Source organism: Coturnix japonica, chromosome 3, assembly GCF_054131305.1.
Source record: "Coturnix japonica strain WE chromosome 3, WE-NBRP24, whole genome shotgun sequence".
NCBI lineage: Eukaryota > Metazoa > Chordata > Aves > Galliformes > Phasianidae > Coturnix > Coturnix japonica.
The window spans coordinates 56,187,890-56,213,014 of NC_140665.1; the positions used below are offsets into that span (position 1 = coordinate 56,187,890).

Genomic DNA, 25,125 nt, shown 5'->3' on the forward strand with positions numbered 1-25,125 from the left:
CAATGTCATAAAAACTCAAAATTTTTTTTGCTGATTTGTTTCTTATTCTTCTCCTTCTCTTTCAACATCACTCAGCTCCCACTTTACCGGACTATGAAGGAGTTGATGCATCTCTCAATGAAACTGCTACTACAATAACTGTGCTCTTGAGACCAGCACAGGCCAAAGGTGCTCCTATCAGGTAAAAAACAACAACAACAACAAAAAACACACACAAAAAAAACCTAACAACTAAAGAAATCATGAAGAGGTTCTTTAGCTGATCTTTACTGATTATATGCTGTCTTGAAGCTGATAAAGCATTTCTAAGTGATAATCATATGATGTTAATGTTGTTTTTCTTACTGAAATTGAGCTTGCCAATAGACTTGTAATTAATGAGATTTTTTTTTTTTTTACTTTTTTTTTTTTTTTTTTTGTACCAAAAGATATTCATGACCTTAATCATCCAGCTGTCTATCTTGTTTGATTTAGGGTCCTCAGGACTACCTCCTATCCATTATCATTTCATTTTACTTCCTCTCGGTGTCTGCGAAATATGAGGTTGAAAGGTGTTTGTCAGAAAATGGATTTGAAAATAACACTTCCTCTCCAGTGCTCCAAATCATCTGTTCTGTAGCACATATGTATGATTGGAAAATTGAAAGCTCAGAGGAAATGGGAGAAAAATACTGATGAATACAAACTCTTTGACCTTTTTTTCCCTCAGAGTGCTTCCTAGTAGAAATCATGTAGCAAGCTATTAAATTTTATTTGGCATGTCCCATAATCATATTAAAATATGTCATTTATGTTAACTTCAGGGGTCTTTCTGCTCTCTTTTGAGAGATAATTTAATTCTGTTTGCAAAGATTAGTCCACATCCCACTTTTTTTCTTCTACTTGTTAGTGAAAAATTTTTTGGTATTATTTGATTCCATTTGTGTTTTACTGATATGACTGCATCAGGAAGATTCAGGGATAGAGCCAAGTAATTGGGGGTTAATTAGCTACTGAGCATCAGAACCTTTTCATGCTCTTACCCTTGTGACATTTGAAGAAACGCGGGCTAATACATTTTGTTCTGTGTTGCAATGTCAATTACTGTGGTTCAGCTGGTGTCCAGTAACATGCCTGAACCCTATGAATCTGTTTCTGTTAAGAGGAATGTTTGTCTTACTTGGATATTGTGTGGGTGAGTCACATGCCCATAAGCATTTTTATATCCTTATCACACCTTATGATCAATATAATATAGTTATTTATTTGTGTTATAGAAGATCGTCCAAATTAGTTTCCTCTGTAGGAGATATTGATGTAAATAAAATTGCAACCTCATACATCTGAAGTTTCTGAAAGATTGCCCTCAAGCAAACCTAGGATTTTTGTTCAGGGTGGGGAATAATAAGGTGTACAGGACTTAGCTTCCTAAGGCAGGGTTTGTGTCAAACTGATGCAGTGGAAACCAGACCTGAGATCTGAAAACACTCTCAAGGTACCCAAGTGCTTAAAGTCACTACGCACCTCTGCATGTGCTTTTTAGAGCTTTCCTGGTATCCTGTTGCTGGCTGTGTGCAATTCTGTACCTCTTTGAAAACATGATACCTCTCAAGTCTTTCCAGTCTTGCACCTGGTTCCTTGAGGAACCAATAAGTACTTTTGCCCAGAGCATATCTAAAAGCACAACTGGGATCTGCTGATTGTAGTGGTGCCCATCTACACACACTGTTCTGCATCACGTTTGTGCGTGCAACAGGAGACTCCCACATTTAGTCCTATTGCTTACCCTCAGGGAGGTCAGTCTCTCATCCCAGGATTCTCTCCTGGGGGTTTTCTTTCATGACCTGGTAGCATGATGGGGTGTGGCCAAAGGATTATATGCACTCAGGGTGCTCTGCTTCTCTGTACTGTACTTGCAGCCAAGTTAGTCACTACCAAAGAAACCCACACCATAGTGCCTCTGACTTATTCTGTCAATTTCCCTTACAGTACCCTCAGTCCCATGGCATGCGGTTGTCATCCTGGCCTATGAGGGAGATGCAAAGGATCTGTGTATTAAAAGTTAATAGTTTGATAGGGATAGCTGAATAGAGTATTTGTAACTATTATTTGAGTATATTCTCAAAAAAGAATGCAACTTTCTTCCAGCCTCCCATCTTCCCTCTCAACTTTAATTGATTTGAATACCTGGGAAATTGCATTACATTTGTAATATCAGGAGACACACAGAATAAATCCTCCACTGTAACCAGGAAGCTGAGCTTTATTCTTAAATAGCTGTTTTATTCTTTATTCCGAATGAGGAACATTCTCCAGGAAAATCCATAAGACATTGTTCCTTCCCTGTTTATAGCAATCAGGGTTGTTTGTTTTTTTTTTTTTTTCAGCAGCTTCTTAAAAGGAGAGAGAAATGTAGCTCACAAATTCAGAACTCATTTCAGTGCATTTCACTAAACATTTTGACCATTTTTACTGAAGCCTCATTCCATCCACACTGCGGTTGTTTTTCTACTATAAGCCTGTCTTGCTGTCATAATGAGTGTTACCAGGTAGATGGCAAAAATTCATCACTGTGCCTGCAGCTGTGATTGAGTAGAGCAGGGACTCTAATGCTGCTCTTCAGCCTGACACTGAAGGATACAGCTGTTTTTTTTAAAGGTTTTGTTTGCACCCAGCTCTCTAATCCCTGGAGCTGCAGGCTATCAAACGATCCGTTTATTTAATAGCAGTGGGCCCATGTTAAATAATAATAATAAATGCATGAATGAATAAAATTATAGAGAAAGAAAAGCTTACACTCTGGTACTCTTACAAAATGAATTATACTAAGATCATGTGTTGTTGTACCTCTGCTTCTCTATCAGTACAGCCTCCAAGAAACAGATGTTCCTTAACCCAACTGAAATTTCCAGGTGGCTATCAGTCTTTTCTTTAAGGCACTACATGCCATAGTCATCACAGTTGTAAATGTGACTCTAATCATATCTACCTCTTCAGGTGTTATCATTTAATCTATTGTAGCTTGTTTTATGATCTTCTTAAGGTTTAAATCAAATTGCATACTAGAAAGACAGGGCTTTGGGGGGTTCAGGCTCTCTGTGAAGAATACTGTTTTGCCATCAGACTGGTGGATTAGATTCTAGTCGGTAGCATCAGTGGTGCTTCAGTGATTCATTTAAAGACATGATTTACCAGTGTAGTTTTTCTAAAGGATCATTCTGACTGACCATCAGCAAAACAATCTCCTGTACATCCTTCTTTCAAATCCTGCTTCAAATGAGTTTTACAGAGAGCATAGATCAGAATCAGTGTAGACAACTTTTTAACAATGAGATTTATTTTCTGTGATTTGGGACTATGTTCCCACTACGTCCATATGCAAAAATAGGTTGTTTTCATTACGCAACAAAGTTAATCAAGTGTGCCACTACAAGAAGCAGCTAAAACATAGCTGTCAGTCAAGCTAAGCTCAGGTTGTAACTTGGGCTGTTGTTTAGTCTGGCACCTGTCTAAGCAAAGGATGCTGTGTCTTCACTAGATGCACAGAATTTTCTAACTGATACTAATGCCTGTGAATACAAACAACGCATTTACCACTGCAATACCTATTTGAGCTGGGGTTTTTGGAGAGAGTTAAAAAGAAAGGTCTGTTGGTAGGGGCATCATAATTTACCCTTTGTCAGGTTGGTTGATAGAGAGGGATTCTACAGGTTTTCTTCAGTAAAGAAATGGTTTTTGATCTGCAAAATAATATCTTCATGCAAATTGTCAGCTGGGGGGCTCCTCACCTGTTTAGGGCTAGTAAAAAAAAAAATAAAAAAAATCTGTGGACAAGCAATGTGTGTTACCTTTAAACTGTCGTTTAAACCTTGATTCCTTATGCCTTTGCAGCCAGCATGAACTCCGCTTTCATTATGCAAATTCAGCTCTGGCTTATTTCTTTGCATCTTACAGTGGAGTGTCTGTTCTGTTATGAGAATGCAGAGTAACGTATCGTACATAGAATGTTGCTTTGGAACCACCAGAGCATTTGTAAATGGGTTTTAACAGATGGCATCACCAAGGGCCCAGAGGTAAATGGTTATATTCCTGTGTGTCTTGTTAGCCTACAATGTTGCAGGAAAGTACTGCCAGAAACTCTTTCCAAAGAGGATAGCTGTTTGGACTAGTTTCTTATTTTTTCTCTCTCATTTATTCCACTCTCCAGTATCACACTTCATCTCTGCCACTACAGTTATTAGGTTTTCTGGGCACTAGTAGCAAAGAAAATTGACAAAATAATTTAATGTTGCCCCATAAGTTCTGAAAAAAATGAGGATTGTCTTGCCTTTGTCTTTGCCTTTTGGAGTCCCTGCAGCAATGCAGTGAAGTTTCCAGAACTCCCTTCAATTTCAGTTTTTCTGTTTTGAAATCTTTAAAACGAAACCAAAACAGAAAATTATATTCGTTTAGTTGAGTTGCTTCAGGTCTCATCTGTGTTCTGTGTTCTTAGATGTATTTATTTTATTAATCTTGATAACAAGGTGAATGTTTGCAAGAAGGTCTTTCATGTATCCTCTCATGTATCTACATGCAGATGAGAGTTTAACTGTGTGTTTATATATTGTATACATACACATATGCCTGTTCATTCAGTTCTTAGAATGCAAACGGTTGGTTTTTTTCTTTCTTATGAACTGAAGAATTGCTTCCTCTTCTCAGTACACAAGCTCTGTGTACTGAGCTCTGCTTCTGCAGAGCTGGGAGAGATGATAATGAGTTGGTAGCATACTGCAGTTAGGTAGTTCCCCTGAAGGAGAGAGAAGAATTATAATTACCTGTTCTATTTTGAGAAGGTGATTTTGAAAAGTGACCAACCCACAGACCATTTCAAGATAGGTACTGGGGGGCTGGGATGGTGATTTAATAGGCCAAATGCCATCTGCTTCAGCAGTTTCTAACGTTTTATCATTGACAACTGTAGAGGAATGAGGCAGTCTATCTTGGTGGAATGGACAGATTTCTGTCCATCTGTGCCTGCATTATGGCATGTCACTTGTACTTTAGATCTGCATAGCTCTGAGCCAAGATAGAAGCCACGGCAAGGTCAAGAGGTGGAGAAGCCTGTCAGCACATTCTGTCTCTAATGATATGACAACTGCAAATTGGTGTTTCAAGCACAGCCTGGAGGCAGTCATTATGTTGGGCCTTGAAGCTGAGCTTTCTGTAATATCCTTGCAAAGGAAAATGCTAACTTCAGATGTTTCTGATTATCGGATGAAGAGTTTAATCTAGTTTAAAGTCAGATTAATTCCTGTGTTTATTCAGAAGGGAAAAAAAAAAAATCATTGTTAGAGGATTGTGTAGAGATACTTGTATTGTTGTTGTTCCTGGAAGGATAGATGCTGCATCTTTCAATGGCTGAATTAGACAGCTTTGCTATACTTCAGGCTTCTGTGTCTTCTCTGTGTCCGTACATTCACTGTCTTTTTTTGCCTTTTTTCCCCTGTTTTTTTTCTCTTTCTTTTTTTTTTTTTTTTTTTTTTTCCTTCTTTTTTTCTGGGGGAAGGGAGGGGGGGAGGGTGGTGAAGTTTATGCAAATCAGTCAGGTTAACATTTTTACTAGACACTTGGCCATAGCAGGTGACTTTAAAGGTACACTTTTTTCCTCTGTTTCTTTAGTGCCTACCAGATTGTAGTTGAGGAGCTGCACCCACACCGAACAAAGAGAGAGACAGGTGCCATGGAATGCTACCAAATCCCTGTCACCTACCAGACAGCTCTCAGTGGAGGATCTCCATATTACTTTGCTGCTGAGCTGCCCCCTGGAAACCTACCTGAGCCTGCCCCTTTCACCGTGGGTGACAACAGGACCTACCAGGGTTTCTGGAATCCACCACTGGCTCCTCGCAAAGGCTACAACATATATTTCCAGGCCATGAGCAGTGTTGAGAAGGTGAGTGCCAACCATACCTTGCTCCTGGAAGAGGAGTATAGCACATATAATGTATTCATATAATAAAATAAAATAAATAACTGAATTACTAACTTGTATATTAGTAATATATATTTTGTATATAACATAATATACTAATAGAATATAGTATAGATTGTATACTATATATTTATGTATTATATGTAATATAGTAGATATAATACTAGCAGCAATATTACTAATATGCATATTAGTAACATGTAATATCTATTTTATTTATAATATGATATACTAATAGTATATAGTATATATGATATACTATAAATTAATATACTATATTATATAAACAGTAATTGTCCAAGTGTAGTATTATGAGTGCTTTTTCTCTGTCTTCTTGGTAAATGGTATCCCCTGTCCTTTCCCCAACTCTCATGACTGTGACACTTATTACTGCAGGATAAACAGAATCAGGCTGCTCAGCAGGCTGATGAACAGTTGTAAACTTGTGGAGAGTATCAAATAAAAAGTATAAAAAATTGGCTTGAGCAAAAGTAACTTCAGGCCCATGGTGTGTTTCTGAGAACCCTTATGGCAAGGTCTGCTTCAGGATTGTTCAACTGCTGTGCAGCATTCAAAGTGTGGCTGTCAGTCAACTTCATTACCTCCCCAGTGCTTCCTTTTTAGCCCTGTAGCTGAGCACTGTGGCTGGCTCTGTGCATATGAAAGAGAAAAAAGCGGCAGGAAGTTAAACATCACAGTGGACTCCAGGTGGGAGAAATACCATGGCTCTGCAGGCCCCAGGCTCTTGCTCCCGAATTGTTTTTTCTCTTGCAAAGGAAAGTAAGGGTAAAGGTAGTAGGCACAGAAACTTCAAACAATTAACAATTTAGATTTTCAGTCTTTCATTTAGAAAACTAGAGGACTCTGCTGTAAGACTCCACAAGAAGTATCCAGGCAACCCAGGAAGGAGCTGCCTGATAGCAAGATTGACAGCAGCTGGTGCTCACCAGGACCAGGAAAGGAGCATGAGCCATGTGTTTCTTTCCTTTGGGGTCTCTGCTGTGATAAAAAAAAAACATAGTTAGCAAAGGGGCACCTTTTGAAGGCAGTCTCGCTTTCTACCTCTAGTTATGAAAACCACTTGCATCAAGACAGAATGAGGAAAAAGCAGAGGCTGTTTACTGGAGCTGTTTGAAAATGGAAAGCTTTCTCTGATGGCAGTGACTATTCTGTCTGATTTTCATCTGTAAAACTCTAGGAAGTAAACAATACAAAATAAAAAGTAACTGCTAGTTACACATTTCTATTTCCCTTACTTCCATTAATGTGCAATTCCCATTGCTGTTGTTGGCTTCCAGCAAACTAAATAATGAAGAAATTCATTTAATTTCCCCAAGAAATAACTCCAAGAAAGAACAAAAAAATATTAACTATATAAATAAAACTTTGTCTTGGTGTTTACATTTTGATGGACAAGTGGAAGATAAGGGAAAAACAAATTACATTTTACTTGAACCTCAGACTTCAGTTTGTGAATGGGTTTAATACTAAAATGGTTTTCCCTGGTATGATTTAAGACTTAGGATCAGGTTTCTGTTCCTAGAGAGATTTGGAGGGATGTTTTAGAAGCTGGGGTTGTACTTCATTCTGCCTGGGCATAGATTTAGTGGTTGAAATACAACCTCTGGGCTACAGAATATTTAAACAGGTGCTTTACTGTAAACCAGGAGGATCACCAAAACAGTCAACAGAAAGTATAGTGTGTTCTGAAATAAACTGTGGGAGTGGGATGAGGGCTTCACTGATGTTCACAGATGTTTTGAACAAGGGTAAACCAGTAAATCCAGTCACTGGGGACAATACTAGTAAGGTAAAATTTGTTCATGGAAACCTTCATGGAGCTTTCATTTAGATTGAAAAGTATTTATGGAGCACCCTCACCACATGACTTGGCTCATTCTTTACGTACTGTGTTTTCAAAAGTTACTCTGGGACCTGCAGGAGGAGAAAGAGCCCAGAGGATCCACTGAGGAGGCAGTGCTGGTGCTGGCAGGATTACATGGAGTACATGTCATAAAACAAAGCTGTCATTAAGATATTTTCTAATCATATAATATAATTTAGGATGATGTAATATAGCAGCAGCTGCATCCTCTCACCTTACGCTATTTCAGTGTGTTTTCCTCTAAAATTACTACATATTTTGCAAAAGGATCAGAAAACACCTTTATGGATGACTCTTATTTGTTCAAGTTGTCTGAAGTGTGCTTGCCCAAGTCATTTATCTGTTTAATTGCTTCAATTGCTGACCAAATTTCTGAAGGGAAAAAAAGTAATAATCAAACTACATAAAAATTATCTCTACAAATGCATGTGAATGAAGCATATCAAATCACTGTCTTTCCTGGGTAGATCATATAGGTTGTAGTTCAAGTATGTCATATGTGAACGGATACCTGTGCTTCCTTCCTGCTAATTCCATCCTCAGAAGCATGAAGGAGAAAATGTAACGGTATGCTTCAGGTGTCTCTGAGCATGCCTTTATGCAACAAGACAATTAGTTTGGGCATGGTGCTGAACAGATGTACCTTGTTGCTGTATTTCTGTGCCATGAAATAATTATGACTAGCAATTCTCCCCTTTTTTTTCCACTGTAACCTCACACTGGATTCTCATGGCGTGATTTCAATTTTATTTGAATAATCTGTAATTTTCCTACATCTGGGCTTTCCTGCACCTTCTCTCCCCTTCATTATCATGGACAGCACAGTTCTGTGTCTAGGCAGGTTTTATCCATCTTGTTCTTTCTGTAAAGCCAAAATGACTCAGCCTTCTCCCCTACTAAGACCAAAGCCCTCAGCCACCTGATTCAGTGTCCTCAGCTGATCGGCAGGTTTAGGAATAATTTATGGTGTAGGGAGGACAAGAAAAAGAAACCTGCTCTGACTTTTTTCTTTAATTTTCCCTTCTCAACAGGAAACCAAAACTCAGTGTGTTCGAATAGCTACCAAAGGTAAGAAGTTTGTCCCCCCGGACACAATAGCTTTTTAATGAAATGTGGAGTTTTTGTTAAATGATTGAACCAAAGCCAGTACCATCTCTGTATTTTGAACCACTTGCTTTTCTTAAAAAGTAATAGGCTACTGCTTTTTATTCTTTTGTATTGCACCAAGAGGGTGCTGTTCTAGCAGCAAAATTAGACAAATTCAGGGCACTTTTTTTTCTTTTTCCTTCCATCTGTGACTTTCAAGATCGGCTTTTAGGCAACTGGAGCATTGCAGGCAGCAGATAGATGGGCTGAAGACTAGTAAGATGACTTGGTTAAACCATCCATTATGCTAACAATTATTTCCAACCAATGACAATGGGAGATTATTTCCTTCATTTAAATGAAGGACGCAGTAGTTAATTTTCATAAGTAAATCACAGAGTTAGATAGGCTTAGGGGAGGGCTGATTTGAGGAAAGCTTGTATGCTTATTAACAAGTGTGGCCCAAGGCTTGAACTGACTGCATAGCTCTGAGAATAAATTGTATTGACCTCACATCCAGCAGGTTAATCACATACTGCTCACTCAAAAACACAGTTTCATCTTCAAATGAGGACTTAATCGTTCTGCTTATTGTTATCTCTTGCTTTGAGTGTGTTTATATAGCTATTTGTTGTGATTGCTTGTTTGAGACAACTTGATAGTTGTTTGAAAGCAGCACGAACAAGAGAGAACCTAACAAATGCTGAAGCACAGTACTCTGCAAAGGCCCAGCAATGCTTACACTGACTAATTGCATATCTATATGCACTGCAAAAGCAACTTTAAATATAAGCAAGCAGGCATTTAAAGTACTTCTGTGGCACATCAGCACCATCTTTTCTAGTGCTTCTTTCAATCTAAAACTTCCAATTAAAAGCTTATAGCTCTAATGAGTTGGTAGTAACAAAGAGTTTTCATGAGAAACTAAAAATTAAAATGTACTTCTCAAAATTTTGTGATGCTTTCATCAAACCTTTTTAATGCATAAAGGGTTTGCACATATAATTCCCAAGATTTGCCTTCTACCTCTATGAACTGATTAAATAGTTTATCTACTGGTGTCAAACTGATGAAAGTCAGCACATTTAAATTGAAGTTCTCATACTTTTCCAAACTGTGTCTTGCAGGGGCACTGATCTTATACATTTCTGATAACTAAATGTACTAAAGTGTGAGCTTGTCCAGAAGATGTTGTCAAATCATTACGAAAGTATTTTGCTGCTTTGGGAAATATCTTGAAAAATATTTTTAGAATAAGTTGAGGGGCTTTCTGGTGTCTGGACTATTAAAACACTGATTTGTTTGTTTGTTTGTTCAGTATTTTTGTTTTGTTTGGTTTTTTTGGGGGGAAGAAAATATTGAAACAGCAACATTTTGAAAAGTTTTCTCCAGGGCATTTCCTGATTTAGGATAATATGGGATTTCCTCTATATCTGGGCACCTGTTTTCATGAAGTTTCTAAGAATTTGATGATTTTGTGACTTTTGCCATTTTGCAGATTGGACTGAATTGACCAAAAGAATCTTAAGTTATTTGATGTGGTGAGAGTGTATGAAAGCTTTGGTTCTTAAGGAAATCATGTTAAAAACAACTCCTTTTGGTGCAGGTGTTTTGTGTAACATATCTAAATCACCATTTCTATTACAAGGATTGCCCAGAAAATGAACTAATATAGAAATGCTCAGGTTGGAAAATACCTTAAAGATCCCACACAGATCTCTTTTGTAATCACCATCAATATTTTATTTTAAAAAGTTGTTCTGTACTTCATTATTTTTCAAATCTGGTTGGTATCCAGTCACTTATGATCTGTTTTTCCATGCATGTAGTAACCAAAGAAAATATAAATTTTGGTTTCTGAAGTACAGAGACTAAGGTAACAGGTCAATTATTAAGAGATGAGGGATGTTGCATCGCTCAGCAAAAATGTGTTGCATTTAATTTCTGGTGTAAAATTCTCAGACTTACTGAAAATAATTTGGTTAGGTAGAGTTCAACCCATGCTCATGTCACAATGAATATAAGGTATTACTTCTCGGAAAGGGTAGTCAGGCACTGGAATGCACTGCCCAGGGAGGTGGTGGAGTCACCGACCATGGGAGTATTCAAGAAACGTTTGGATGTTGTGTTGAGGGATATGATTTAGCTGGGAAGTATTGGTGATGGTTGGACTGGATGATCTTCTAGGTCTTTTCCAACCTTGATAATTCTGTGATTCTGTAACTAAACCTGCCTAACCAAACTGCTGCTATAGGAATGAATGCAAGATGCACCATTTCCATGACAGGCACTTGAGAGTAACACATAATGTTGATGACTGATCAGTACTATTTTAGAGTTGAGTTTGAGCATGTAAAAATTTGAATGGGTTTCCACTAACACATTACATGGGATTTTACAATCTAAAATTTTATCAACTGTTAACAGAATGAAACTAGATTAACGTGGTCATAGAACAGTGATGCTTCAAATTATTTAGCGTGTAAATAGACATTTAAGAGAACAGAGGGTCAGCAGAGCTGTTATTAAGCAGAGGAAATATGAAGTTGACATTTCTGACAGTTTTTAGGCTGCCAAGTTTGAGGCTAACACTGATTTACGTGTATTAGTTTGTTTAGTTTAGAAGACTAGAGAAAAGAAAATAATTAGAAGAAATCTACCATAGTCGTAAAGAAGTGGTGGGATTGTCAGCTCTATTCCAAAGTATGTAGGAGTGATAAATATAGACCAAGTTTTATCACTCTGTATTTAAAACATGAATTTCATCACCTCCAAAATTCTTTTACTTTTTGGTTTTCATTTGTATTACTAGTTCAGGCAGCATAGAACCTCTCTGTCTCTCAGCACATTTGGTTCATACAGATGGATGAAAATGCTATTTGAGATGATGCGCATCTGGAAGTAATTGTGAAATAGCAGAAAATTACTTTTTAATCTGATTTGAGAAATAAAAAGGTCTGGGTGGTAACATTTCAACTGCAAGTGTGCATTTAGTTCACCCTCATTATTGCTCTGAATTAATTTCCATAGCAGTTGGGGATTGATCCAAAGACCGTTGATGTCAATGGGAGTCTTTTGCTGACATTAATGTGCTTTGGATTAGGTCTTCAGAAGTCATAAGTCTGTCTAGACCATAATTATTTCCCTGAAATTGTTCCTGATGATGTTTCTGCTCTCAGGGAAATTTGTGAAAGTCAAATCACCTCCTGTAGTGGAATGTTTATATATGTATGTTTTACTGATTAATGCTCAAATGAGGGAAGATGATCAGATGTTAAATGTATATGAAATGAAGCTCCTGCCTGTGCTGTTTCTATGTTTGGATCAATGCCTGTAAAATGACTTTTGGCTGTACCATCTTAATGAGTTCTGGAGACCTAAGTGACAATCTAAATCTAGGAAATAATGCTGATGGTGCCAAAGTCACATCCTTCCTATCACTCATTCATAATAGAAACGTCAATGTGTTTAAACTTTGGTGATCCTTTCCATAGTTGTTGTCTCACAAAGAGATTTTTACTTGCTTGCTTCCAAAGATGGAAGCAGTTGTAGCAGTTAACTGAGAGGCACCTCCAGGTTTCCAGACACATAACCTATAATACGATTATATTTGTGTCCAGCCAACTTCATTAGTTTGTACCTGAACTAAAGTTAAGCCACATATTCTACCTCTGAGAGTAATTTGGAACAGAAGTAATTTCTAGTTTCTGTCCCCTTTCCTAAGTATTCAAGAATTTGTTTCTATTCCTGAGTTTTGAAAGAGCAAAAATGTACAATAAATAAAATGGCTAAATCTAACAGCTTTCCTAGATACTATTTATGTATTTATTTATTTATTGTAGATACATTGCATAGGGAACCTATTTACTGCATGCAAACATTCCTGTGTTAATTCAATTAGTCTTTGAACATTTTGGTTTTTAATCAATAATTATATAAGAGGAAATAGACTATTATGGTATGTTAAAAATCAGCAATCAGCATGAGAGAATTTTGAGCCCAAAGATATAATAAATATTAGCTTTCCATGATTCCAAGGTGTTGCATTATTGCTTTTGTCATATGTGCTTAACAAGTTACTTTTTGTGGTTACTAGGGTACTATAAGCAGATTGAATTCTTAGGAACCTTGAAGGAACCAAAGCATAAGCATTTGAAATTTGAGACCTCAGATAGGTGTTTCTAGTTAACATTCAAACATTAGAAAATGGTTGATATATATCATTTGCTGCTCTAAGAGAAAGAGGAGTATCTCAGCATATATGCTTTTTAGTGGTTCCTGGTTTCTTTGGTCTTTTTATCTGTAATGAGTATTGCTTCATTATTACTCATATTGGGAGCAGTCAGTGTTTTGCATCCACTTCTGAAGAATATGTAGAAATTTACTGTTCCTACAAAAATTATTAAACCCCTAACTTCAATTAAAAAAAAATCTCTGATTTCCCTTATAATATATATACCATTAAAATGACCATTTAAAGAAACTATTTGTCAGGGTTGCAGTGTTTTTTTTCTTCCCTTTTTTCTGTTCTTTCATTGTTTTTTATGTCTCTTTGTGTCTTGCTTAAGGTGAATGTGGGCATAATTTTGCAAGTGTTTAGAGAAGGTGAACTGTCATCTTTTCATAGGACTTTTTTCATTGGCCCCATTTCACTCATGCATCTGTACAAGGCAAAATACTTCTGGGCAGTAAAGCTGCTTACAGTGCATCTGGGTAGGAAGAACAAGCAGGTCTTTTCCTTAGAAAAGAGTGATACAGAAAGAAGATGGAACTCCACCGACATCTAGATTAGAAATGTTGCCACTGATGATTGTGAAAGCCATTTATGGCCCTAAAATCAGTTACAACTATGTTTCTCACTATCTATTCAAACACCTTTAGCTAAATGAAATGTAATTCCATGTTGTTGGCAGGAACATTACAACAGTTTATTAAACTATTTGCTTGTCATCTCTGACAGAGTGCTAAATGAAGTTCTACAGTTAGCCACCTAGAAACAAGGAACAGCATTGCCAAGCTTAGTAGCACTTCCTAAACACTGTCAAATGTGTTGCAGAGCAACTCAGTATGGTTAATTGGAACTGCTGCCAAATTACTCAAATACAGAGAATGACGCTTTTTCTGCTTTGTAAGAAGATGATTGCTCTTGGGTTCAGGAGTATGAAGTGCTTTCCACTCTTGGGCAGCTGCATGATAACCAGGCTATTTCTAGAAAAAAATCCTGACCAGAAGGATGTGCAGATGGGCTTTGCAGGAGGAAAAATCTTTCTAGAAGCAGTTTGGTTTCTGTCCATCAGAGCAGAGAGCAGCTACAGGCATTCTGTTTTTTTGTAGCCAGGTAAATATAAAGTGTAAATGGTTTGGAAGCAGCTTGGGGCTTTTGTGCAAATTCAGCAGTCTGGGAAGGACTTAGAATATTTCTTGTTTCTCACAGTGATGTGGTGACAAGAGGGTTCTTGATCACCCTTCACTGTCAAAGTCACAAAACATATTGCATCCCTCAACTCTTCTGATTGGTATTTGTTGAGTCAACAGGAAAGGTATCCACATTCAATACTGTATAGATGACAGAATATTTAACCTGAACATTAAAGCAAAGGTCACATATCTGCTGACATTTGTTACTTGTTCTTTGCTGATGACTGAATATTAGTTATTCACATATATGTAAGCGGACAACGTATTATTGACTATTCCACCTCTTCTGCCAACTGATTTGGTCAGTCCATTAGCATAGAGAAAAACAAGATCCTGCTCTAACCTTGCTGTAGTGGAAAATATCCTTAGGCAGTAGTCAACACCGACAGTATGCTACAGAAATGCGTGCACATGGCTCTGCTACTTTGGCAGCATACTTTTTAAAAACAGCACAGTAGAAAGAAAAGCCATGCAGGGAATAGCAAAAGCCTGTGTAGTATTTAGGACATTAAAGCAGCATGTCTGAAATGAGAGACATTTGGTTTCAAACAAAAGTAAACGCATATTAGGCGCTAGTTGTTGCCGCTCTTGATACGGCTACAAAGCTCGGGCCAGTTACAGTCTTTACATCAAGCATGCAGACCATTTCCAGTGCACTGCTTTCAGGCCATTGCTACCATTAAACTGTAGGATGTTACCTCGGACACAGTGCTCTTAAACTGCTGTCAAACTGTTGATGCTGAAGCTAGATTATGGTGGGTCTATTTATTCCAGACCAGCTAGTTCTCATGTTGGGCAACCACTTGCCCAAAGCCAGTTTCTACAGGCAGTTAAAATGAAGGGAAACCTCAGAGGTAGCAAAATGAGGTGGTAAATGGGCAAGTTTAAGGCAAATGCTCACTTATTTGTCAGCAGTTTCATACATCCAAAGATTTTCTGCTCTGACAGAGAATAGATACTTACACCATCATAGCATGCAAATAAAATTAAAATGGTGCTGTGTGGCATACATGAATATGGTGATGAAAGAGATTACATCTGTACCCTCTGCAGTATCATGAAACTGAGTCTCTTTCCGTGACAATAAAGCCAAATCCTTATGTTTTGATGGGAAACAAGCATCATAAACACAGCCTTTGCATGGCTGGTGCTATTGTATTTCTGACTCTGTCATTTAAAAGGAACACATACAGAAGATGTAAATTATATTTTTTTGTAAATCTATTATATGAAGATGCATTTTTAACATGTTTTCTGTTTGTGCATCTTAGTGTTTGAACCATTAGGCAATGAGAGGGCAAGCAGATCATTGAGAACTTGGAGGAACTGTTGAAGGAGTTTTTACTACTATGTTGTTTTTAACAAAAGCGACGGGATGACTTTTTCTATATGAGAGGGGGAAAGCAAATTATACAGTTAGCATAAGTGACACTAAAATTGCCTCAACATATAGAAAGCAGTTGTTTGCACAAGTACGGGCATTGTTTTAACATGAACCCTAGTTTTTATGTATTCCATCAGGATTGTCTAAAATGTTTTCCCTTTTTCATTGACCTATTGCAGTGAAAAACACATAGTCAAGCAAACCTCAGATTAAATTACAGTATCACAGTATCACAGTCTCGTGCAGGTTGGAAGGGACCTTAGAGATCATCGAGTCCAACCCCCGGGATTCGAGCCCCTGTGTAGCAGCGCGGCACTTCTACTATTGCGCCACTGGGGCACACAGTTAAGACTGTCTTACCTGTCTTGAATCTGCTCTGCTGTATTCCCTAGAGTTTTCTAACAAATTTTATCAGGACTGGTAACTTAACATGCTGTCATAATTTTCTGCAGGTATAAAGGTGTTTTCTCACAGTTATTAGGTGTTACTTGTAGTAGTTTTTAAAGATTTTGTTCTGAAGGTTTTATTATTTGGTGTTATTTCAAAATTAGTAAGTTTGTCAGCTAGTTTTCATTCTACTTGAAGTCACTGTGGTACTAATTGGAGTCAGATGTAGATGCTTACATTCATGTGTTCATCTGCCTTACTGCTTCCTTTTATACATCCAAAGAAAAGGGTTACCATTCCTTATCCTGCTGTAAAACTTAAGATACTGGACCATGAATCCTGGGCACTGGGGGCTTCATAATCTGCTCAGTGGCATATCTAGAAGGAGTCTTGAATGTATTCAAGGATGATGATTTCTATTCACATCTTTACAGAAGATTGTGTTATTGGTGACAGATAGGAAAGCTGATTTTTCAGATTACTCTTTTGAGGAATTTATTAATTAGTAGCCATCAGATATTAACCATCAGCATTAGATCAAATTTTTGGTTTGTCACTTGATCTGTGGAAGAGATATCTAAAGGTGGAAGATTCCAATGCTGTTACCAACCATTTATGCTTTCCAGCCTAGATCATGTCACACGCTAAGATGGAATGTGTAGTGGCTATCTGCAGCAGGCACAACCTATTTAAAATCCTACGAATTTTATTTAACTTTTTGATGAAATTTAGGAATGCTTATTCAATATAAGTAGCTGACAGTTTAGGGACTGAGAGGGCAAATTGAATCTCATTATATGCTTGTCCAAACATGAAAGCTGATAATCTGGTTGCCTTCATATTAAAAAAATAAGTGCTTGTTCTGCATAAGCTCTGAACCATGATGCTGTTTAGTTAATCAAATAGTTTTGCTAGCTAATACAAATTGAATTCAAACTGAGCAGGTTTCTCAGACTCAGAAAGTGAAATCAATTTGTATATGCAGAGAATCAAGTGACAAAAATTGCCATTTCCTCCATGTCCCTTTTTGAGTAGTAGGGGTGAAATATAGACAATGAAATTTTATAGAAGAGATGGGAATACAAATCTTTGATCTTGGGGTGGCTTTTTTAGTAACTTATTCAATGAATGTTTTTAGGCAAATATAAGCATTTGCTTACCTAAAGTGATTTGGTTTGATGGAGGAGGAAGTCTGTGGTGTTTGAGTAGATCCATTGTCTAACGTAGTAGGCGAACAGTGCTGCAGTGTTTGGAGCACCACTGACTGACCTGTAAAAGTTCAACTGCAGGAAGGCCAGCTCAATTTTTACACCAGACCTTCTGGACCATCTTCTGTCAGGAATAGAAAAGCTTCGTAGAGCCCTCATTCTTTATAGAAACCGTAGTTCAATTGTATTTTGAGTAAAGTTTGAGAGTGTTGGTCTTGTAGATTTGATGACTGACTGCTGACGCATTCAGGAAAACAGGCACAGCAGTAGCAGTAGACATTTGAATTACTAGTTTTCTCAACAGTATTTTGGTAAGAATAAGATAAATAGTGTCTGTGTCCACACTCTAATTCCAAATGGTTCATAGACATTAACTTTAGAGATATCAGCTAATGGAAATTATACTGATCCAATTTTTCTGCAAAACCCACTTAATAGTCGTTGAGTGTGTAATTTCCTATGAAATGTATGTGGAGTTAAGAAGGTAACATACTTGTCATTGCCCATTTGTTAGGCTAAAAAGCAAATTAAAAAATGCAGGATAATTTTTCTCTTGCTTTTCAAGATGTAGCTGTTCCCTCTTTGGATGTGTTTAAGGTAGTTAGAACCAATTTATGCTACAGTATAGAGTGTTTTAAGACAAGAATATAAATGAAAATTCCTGCAACCAGAGACTAAATACAGATTTAAAATAGGTTTCTTTTTTCCACTTTGAAACTGACTGCTGTCTTAGATTTTAATTTTATTTTAATGAGGTGTGCTTTTACCCATTTTCTACTGTTGTGTTTGTGTATCATTAATTTTGAGAACTATGCAGTCTGTCTCCTGACTAAATATCTAAACAGATGTTCTACAACAAAGTGAGAAAATATACCATCATCTTAAACACACACACAAAACTGTATCTTGTAAGCACGAGGTGACTAACTTGTGATATTTACAGTTCTGCAATGTGTTTTTTGTCCATGGATGATAACTTTCTGGTTCAATATTGGATTGAGTGACAAGAGGTGAAGTGCTGCTGGATCTTGTGCTCATCAATGCAGAGGAAGACATTAAAGACATTAAGACTAGACATTGGGAAGGAGACTGAAGTCATCTACCTGCACTTGTGCAAGGTCTTTGATGTGGTCCCTCACTACATCCTTATCTCTAAATTGGAGACGTACAGATTTGAGGGATGGACTGTTCAATGGATAAGGAACTGATTAGAAATCTGTAGACAGAAACACTGTGGTGAATGGCCCTATGTCCAGGTGGAGGCTGGTGACAAGCGGTGTCCCACAGGGATCTGTCTTGGGACTGATGCTCTTCAACATCTTTATCAGTTATATCAATAGTAGCAAGTTTGCCATTGACACCAAGCTGAGTGGTACAATTTACATGTTAGGTGGAAGGGATGCTATTGAGAGGGACCTTGACAAACTCTAAAGCTGAGCCTATGTGAACCTAATGAGGTTCAACATAGCAAAGTGCAAGATTTTGCACCTGGGTCAAAGTAATCCCAGATACATATACAGACTGGGAGAAGAACTGGAGAGTAGCCATGTGGAGAAGGAGCTTGGGGTCCTGGTGGATGAAAAACTGGATATAAGCCAACAATGTGGTCTTGCAGCTCAGAAGGCCAATGGTATGGTATCCTGGGCTCCTTCAGAGCAGGGGTGGCCAGCAAGGACAAGGAGGTGATTTTCACTCTAATCTGTCCTTGTGAGACCCCATCTGGAGTTCTGTGTCCAGGTCTGGGACCCCCAGTACAGGAAAGATGTGGGACAATTGGAGAGGGTCTAGAGGAGGGACACGAAAGTGATCAGAAGTCTGGAGCACCTCCTCTATGAAGACAGGCTGAGGGAGCTAGGCTTGTTCAGCCTGGAGAAGAGAAGGCTGCTAGGAGATTACAGCCTTCCATTATTTAAAAGGAGGAGAATCAACTTGTTACAAGGGTAGACAGTGATAAGACAATGGGGAATGGTTTAAAGCTCAAGGAAGGAAGGTTTAGATTAAATGTCAGGGGAAAATTCTTTACCAAGAGAGTGGTGAGGTGCTAGAACAGGCTGCCCAGAGAGGTTGTGGATACTCCATCCCTAGAGGTGTTTAAGATGAGGTTGGGGGCCCTGTGCAGCCTGGTCTAGTATTAGATATGGAGGCTGGTTGCCCTGCCTGTGGTAGTGGGATTGGAACTTGTTTCTTAATGTCCCATCCAATTTCTTAATGTCCCTTCCCTTAATGTTCCTATGATTTTTTTTTTTTATTTGGTTAAACAACCTTGAAAACTTGTGTCTATATTTTGGATTAAGGCAGATGAAATATGAATCCGTGCTCTCATGTTTGTGCTGAGGCTTTTTCACTGTGTCTTCCAAAAGCACTGTGTTCTTTGTGAACATATTTTGTTATTATTAGTGTTAGATTTAGTAGGATGTATTTCAACTTTTTTGTTGGGAGTTGTGTATTAAACAGAAACATTCTGTTTCCACCAACACACTTCATTGCCTTTAGTAACTGTGCCTGCATTCTCTGCAGACTGTGTCAAATATCCCCTTCTGCAAACAAAATTTCTTTTAAAAGCACTCTCCTATAGAAATTAATATTCTAACTTAATTTTCAACAATAGCAAATTAAAAAGCATCTGGAGGCAAAAGAGAATCTGTGCTCCTGTATCTGAGTGGTTCAGTCTTTTTCTTGAGATATGTTTGAATTAGAGGCTGAACACTTGGGACTATTTCAGTTCACTATCTATCTGTAGATTTCTCCCTTTGACCTGGACATCTCACTAGGGTCAGAGTGTGAGACTGTAGTTGGAGGATTACTCTTTTCTTTCTTGTTTTTTTTTAAACTAAGCAGTAAAGGGAGAAAAAATGCCAATACGTTGTCCTTATAGAGTAAGCATAGTTACTGCAGTTGTTGAATGTGTTGAACAGGAAATTGCAAACTAACGATAACCAACTGTTCTTTTCATGCTCTGAGGACTTTCTTTCATTTTAATGTCTTTTACTCCACATACCTGGTTTCTCCTGTTTTTACCAGTGTGATTATTAGTAAATTCCCATATGTGGTATTTTAAAAAGATGTTGTCTTAGGGATATTCTAAGTTTTTCAAGACAAAAGGGAATGCTTATTGATTTCCAGTCACCATAAAGTACACACACATCACAATAAAGGCTAAGTGCCTAAGAGAATGCAAAAGAGCAGAGTATTTAAGTTTGAATAAAGAATATCCAGATTAAAAAGAAATCAGACTAAAGTAAATACAGTGAATTACTTTCCAATGAGTACCTCGGGAACACTTACTTGATTTCATCACTGCTGATGGGATGTTTTTTGTTTTTTTTCTTAATGCAAATATGGACGTGTCAACTTTCATCTTGACCACAAGTAGTACTGAATTTAACCCCAACTATATTTCAGACTTCATGTGTTTTTATCATGATTATACAAATTTATAAATCCTTAATGCCCTTAATGCCACCCATATGTTGTGCTGAAATCCTCAGATATCTGTAGAAATAATGATCGAGAAGATAGTTATGGGCTCCCAAAGCTGAAAACAGACCTAAGCCAGTCTAACAGCTAAAGATTTGTCAGCTGGACCCTAATACCCTAAACCTTTGGCATAACAAATGTTGCCTTTGAGAACTTAGCCCATTCTGTCTGGACATCTTAAATCATTTTAAAGAAATAGTATAAAATAAATCAAATTTCTTCTTCTAAATAGAAGGCATGATCTTGGCATCTGTGCTTCTCCCTTAAGTGCTATCCTTCTGTGCCACATTCAGCATGAGCTTTTCTTAGATTCGTGCTTGTGGGCATATGGACAAATGGAAGTCACTTGGAAATGCCAGTTGTCCTCATTTTTTTATTATTTTATTTTTTTCTTATATCCATATCAGCTGCCAGTTGCTAATGATGGTACTAGTTTTACTGCTAAGCAGTGAGTAATCAGACTGTATCGTGCACATTTTAGAACTGCAGAAGCAGAAGGCAAGAGAAGCCTCTGCAAGGATTAGGATATGTGCATATTCAGGTATTTTCCCCCAACAGAAGGTGTTCTTATCTGATTCCTCAGCCTGTGCTAATGCTTGGTCTCAGATTTGTATACATGGTTGCCCAGTACCTGGAAAAGACTTGTCAACTGGAAGCAATCTGATGCTCCTTTCTTTCTGTGCCCATTTGAAATCCAAGGCCTTTAAAAGATACAGGTTCATTACTAGTTTGGAGGCTACTGTGCCAGTGGGACTAAGAATTTCTGCTAGTGGTTCTGTCTTTTGTTGCTAGTCTTTTGTTAGGCAACAATAGCTTTCTTCCTTTCACACCAACTATTCATATTGCTCGGTTTTATTTTCCCATCCATTCAGAGTAAACTGATGCACAAGCTCAGCATTATAATAAATTTCTATTTGGTTAGGCAGAAGTTGGATTGTCATGAGTAATCGAATTACTCCTCTGGAGACAGGTTTTCTAAGTAAAGTGATGAGGTGAAGCGATTACAACTGTAACCCTTACAAGCATAAAAAGATGCGTTATGCTAATCCTTTGTGAATGGATTGAATTGAAAGCAAGGGGAATAAAAAAGCATGCTCTTGGAAAAAGAAGGGGGTATGAAAAGGACTACTGTGTCATTTATTCCCTTTTCATTCATCCTCTGTTGCTCTAGAAAAAAAAAAAGTAGTGGCACACTGGAGTGCTTTACCTTTCAAGTCTGTCATTGAAGTAATTTAATCTTAAGCTGATTGAAATACAGTGTTAAAAAAAGAAAAAGAAAAGAAAAAAAGAAAAAAAAGATTAGGTGTAGCAAAAAGAAAAGTGTGAAGAACTGCCAATAAGTGTAAGTTGCTTTTTTTAGGTTGGTAGCCTGGTATGAACTTACATTACCTTGGTGTAAAAGTGGCAGAGTATGTATGTGCTGGGCTAGGGGAGAAACATTGGGCATATTGGAAAAGTGTAGGTTAAATTAAGCACTACCTTTATTTGCTAATATTATTAGCCCAAGAGTGAGAACCTTGTTTCCTCAGGCTTGTTTATTTCTGCTCCAGTTTTTTCATCTGTTAAATAGGAGTGCTCTGTCTCAATTTGATACCTGAAAAGTCTTCTAAAGATTCAGCAAGAAGAAGCTGGCATGTGAATTATAGTGTAGTAACCAACTGAATAGGGCACTATAAACAGCTTTTTGATAATTAGAGGAGAGATAACTTTTTGTTCTTAGATGACCAACCTGAGTATGAATGGCCAGTGGCATAAGTTGTATTTCTTTGTTGCTTTTCAAAAATTTGAAACTGTTTTCGTAGTTGCTCATTTCTTATATCTGTCTGCTTTTCTGTGCTGAGTTGACCCTAGCCAACAGCAGAACTGCTCGCCCATTCCCCTACCAGCAGAACTGAGGCAGAGAATCAAATGAGCTAAAACAGCAAAACTTTTGAACTGATATAGAACAATTAAGTTAGTGAAGGAAAACATTAAAACCAAAAAGTGATGCAGAGACAGTCAGTTCTCGCCTTCAAGACGGATCCAGATGCCCAGCCAGCCTCTGAGCTATGGTTACTTCAGGAAGATGAAACTCCTAGGTTTTGTTGCCAGACTCAACTTTGTATAATATGTGATATCCTTTTGGTCAGTTTAGGTCAGCTATCTATCCTGGCTGTTTTCTCCCCGCCTCTGGCCCGCTCCCAGTGTCCTTGCTGGGAGCAGGCTTGATGCTGAGCAAGCACTGCTCAGCCATAACTTAAACACTGGTGTGCTATCAACATTACTTTAGTCAGGCATCCAAAACACAGCATGTTACAGTGCTTGTTTTAATCTTGGCAGTGATTTCTAAACCATTTCTGTGCATTTCATCTTGACTGGAATGACCTTCCTGCAAGGGAGGGGATAGCCCTTGCCCAACCCTAATTCACTCCCAGCTCATTTGGAATTTTCTTTCTTAAAGACAGCAGTGAAATTCAAGCTGCCCTCTGTTTCGTTTATAGAGCATTTGGTGGATCAAACACAGGAGAGATCTGTGTGTCACACTGAGCATGAGCCTCTGGTCAGTTGTTAGTGGTGGCATTACTTGGGGAGAAGAACATTTGCTTTTAATGGCGCAGTCTTTGTACAAGTGTATCATAGGATTACAGGAGATAACAGCTTTTTCAGGGTAGTGCTTACAGGAAAGGCTGCTCAGCCCTAGGGCAGCTTATGAAGGCCTGCTCTGCTTCTGACAGGCCTCCTCTCAAATCTCATGTGCAGAGACTTGGAAAAATACATAAAGCTGTTTTAGTTATTCTTACACCAGTCCTGACTTCCAGTGAAAATTTTCTGAGTATACACACCCCTATTAAAAATAATAATAATATTAATAATAATAAAAATATCTAGGAAAATTTTGCTCCTGAAAAATAGAGTTTGTATTTGGCTGTTGCTGCCACTGAATTTTCAGTCAGCAATTGTAATAAAAGTTTCTTAAAAATCACTGGTGCTATTACCTTTGCCAAAATTTAAGACCAGCATAAGACAGTTCAGTGCAATGAATCCTATTTTGAACTCAGGTTCCCTAGGTAAGTGTTAAGTCATTGAGCAGAGTAAGAATGAAATTTAGTTAACGTGTTGGAATGCAGTAAAACATTTCATGTATTTTACTGTCTTGAAAAAGGTTTTATAAGCTCTCAGCTAACAGGTAGAAAATTGTAACGTAAAAATCTTCTGGTGATTAAACAGATTTAATAATTACTTGCAATGTCTGTGAAATTTTATTACAGTATTTTTTATTACTGTAGGTACATTCTGCTGTAAATAAATGAAAATAAGAATTTTTTTCTGCATGACTCTGCTAGGAGCATATAGCCAATATATCTAACAAATTATCAAACAGTTTTGCAGTAGGTATTGCTTTTATGTGAACTGAAAGTGTTTAAGTTGACATCTTTATTCACTACATTTGATGAAGCAGAATACAGAAATATGAGATATTCCTGTTATTAGTTTGGTTTATTTTGAGAGTGCTTGAAGCATTCCTGCTTTTTTTCCATACTGGCATAGCCTCACAGATTTTACTTGAAGGTCTGGTTTTAGATGTATATGTAATTGTTTGATTTCCAAGACCTCAAGAGAGTAGACAAATGCAGAAGACAACTAAGTAGGTAGAGATAACTAACGATTGGAACAGAGAGATAACTAACTATTGTTTTGATTTAAAATGTCAGTGATGAATATTTTGAGAAATAAATTCTTTATGCAAAAGAAAAAGGAAAGTAAAACAGGTTTAAAACCATATGAAAAGCTCTAAGGGTAAAAGCAGTTTTGTATTGAACTGCTAAGAATGAGAAAGGAGCATATTTCAAAAAAATGAAAAAAATGAAATTGAGGAATTAGTATCTGTGACCACAGGTAATAAATACCAGAAGGAGGTTGGACTGTAAATCACCACACACAGATCTCACAGTGCATTTCAACCATGATTTGAAATGCTATTTATGTTCTCGTTCCGCTTATCTCATAAATAAATAAATAAATACAATTTCTGTAGAGTTATGTGGTAACTTTGTGCTGTGAGAGCATGTATGGTAGCATCTTGAGTTCTCATTGCTAACCAGCACAGAGAATAACTGTTTTGGAGTCCACATATTTAGCATTTTTAACAGGTCCTGGATTGTGCCTTTTGAAAGCAGGAAAGAAAGAGGTCTGCTCTTTTCCTCACTGAGATCTCACAATTCTTTTTGCTTCTGTTTTCATTGGCATCTCCACCATACTACTTTCTCTCAGATTCATATACTAACAGAATACAAATCAAGTACAATTTAAATTGACACACACAATTAAAAATCATTGATTTAATAAT

General features: G+C 37.5%; 1 protein-coding gene across 1 annotated transcript in view; it reads left to right on the plus strand.

The window, feature by feature from the left end:
- The window catches only part of PTPRK (protein tyrosine phosphatase receptor type K), a 392,252-nt gene that overhangs the window by 315,856 nt on the left and 51,271 nt on the right, over positions 1–25,125 (plus strand). Inside the window, exons 12-14 of the mRNA XM_015858508.3 lie at positions 76–181; positions 5,641–5,914; positions 8,870–8,906. Of these exons, the coding sequence (XP_015713994.2) occupies positions 76–181; positions 5,641–5,914; positions 8,870–8,906 (417 nt within the window). The remainder of the gene's footprint in view (positions 1–75; positions 182–5,640; positions 5,915–8,869; positions 8,907–25,125) is intronic.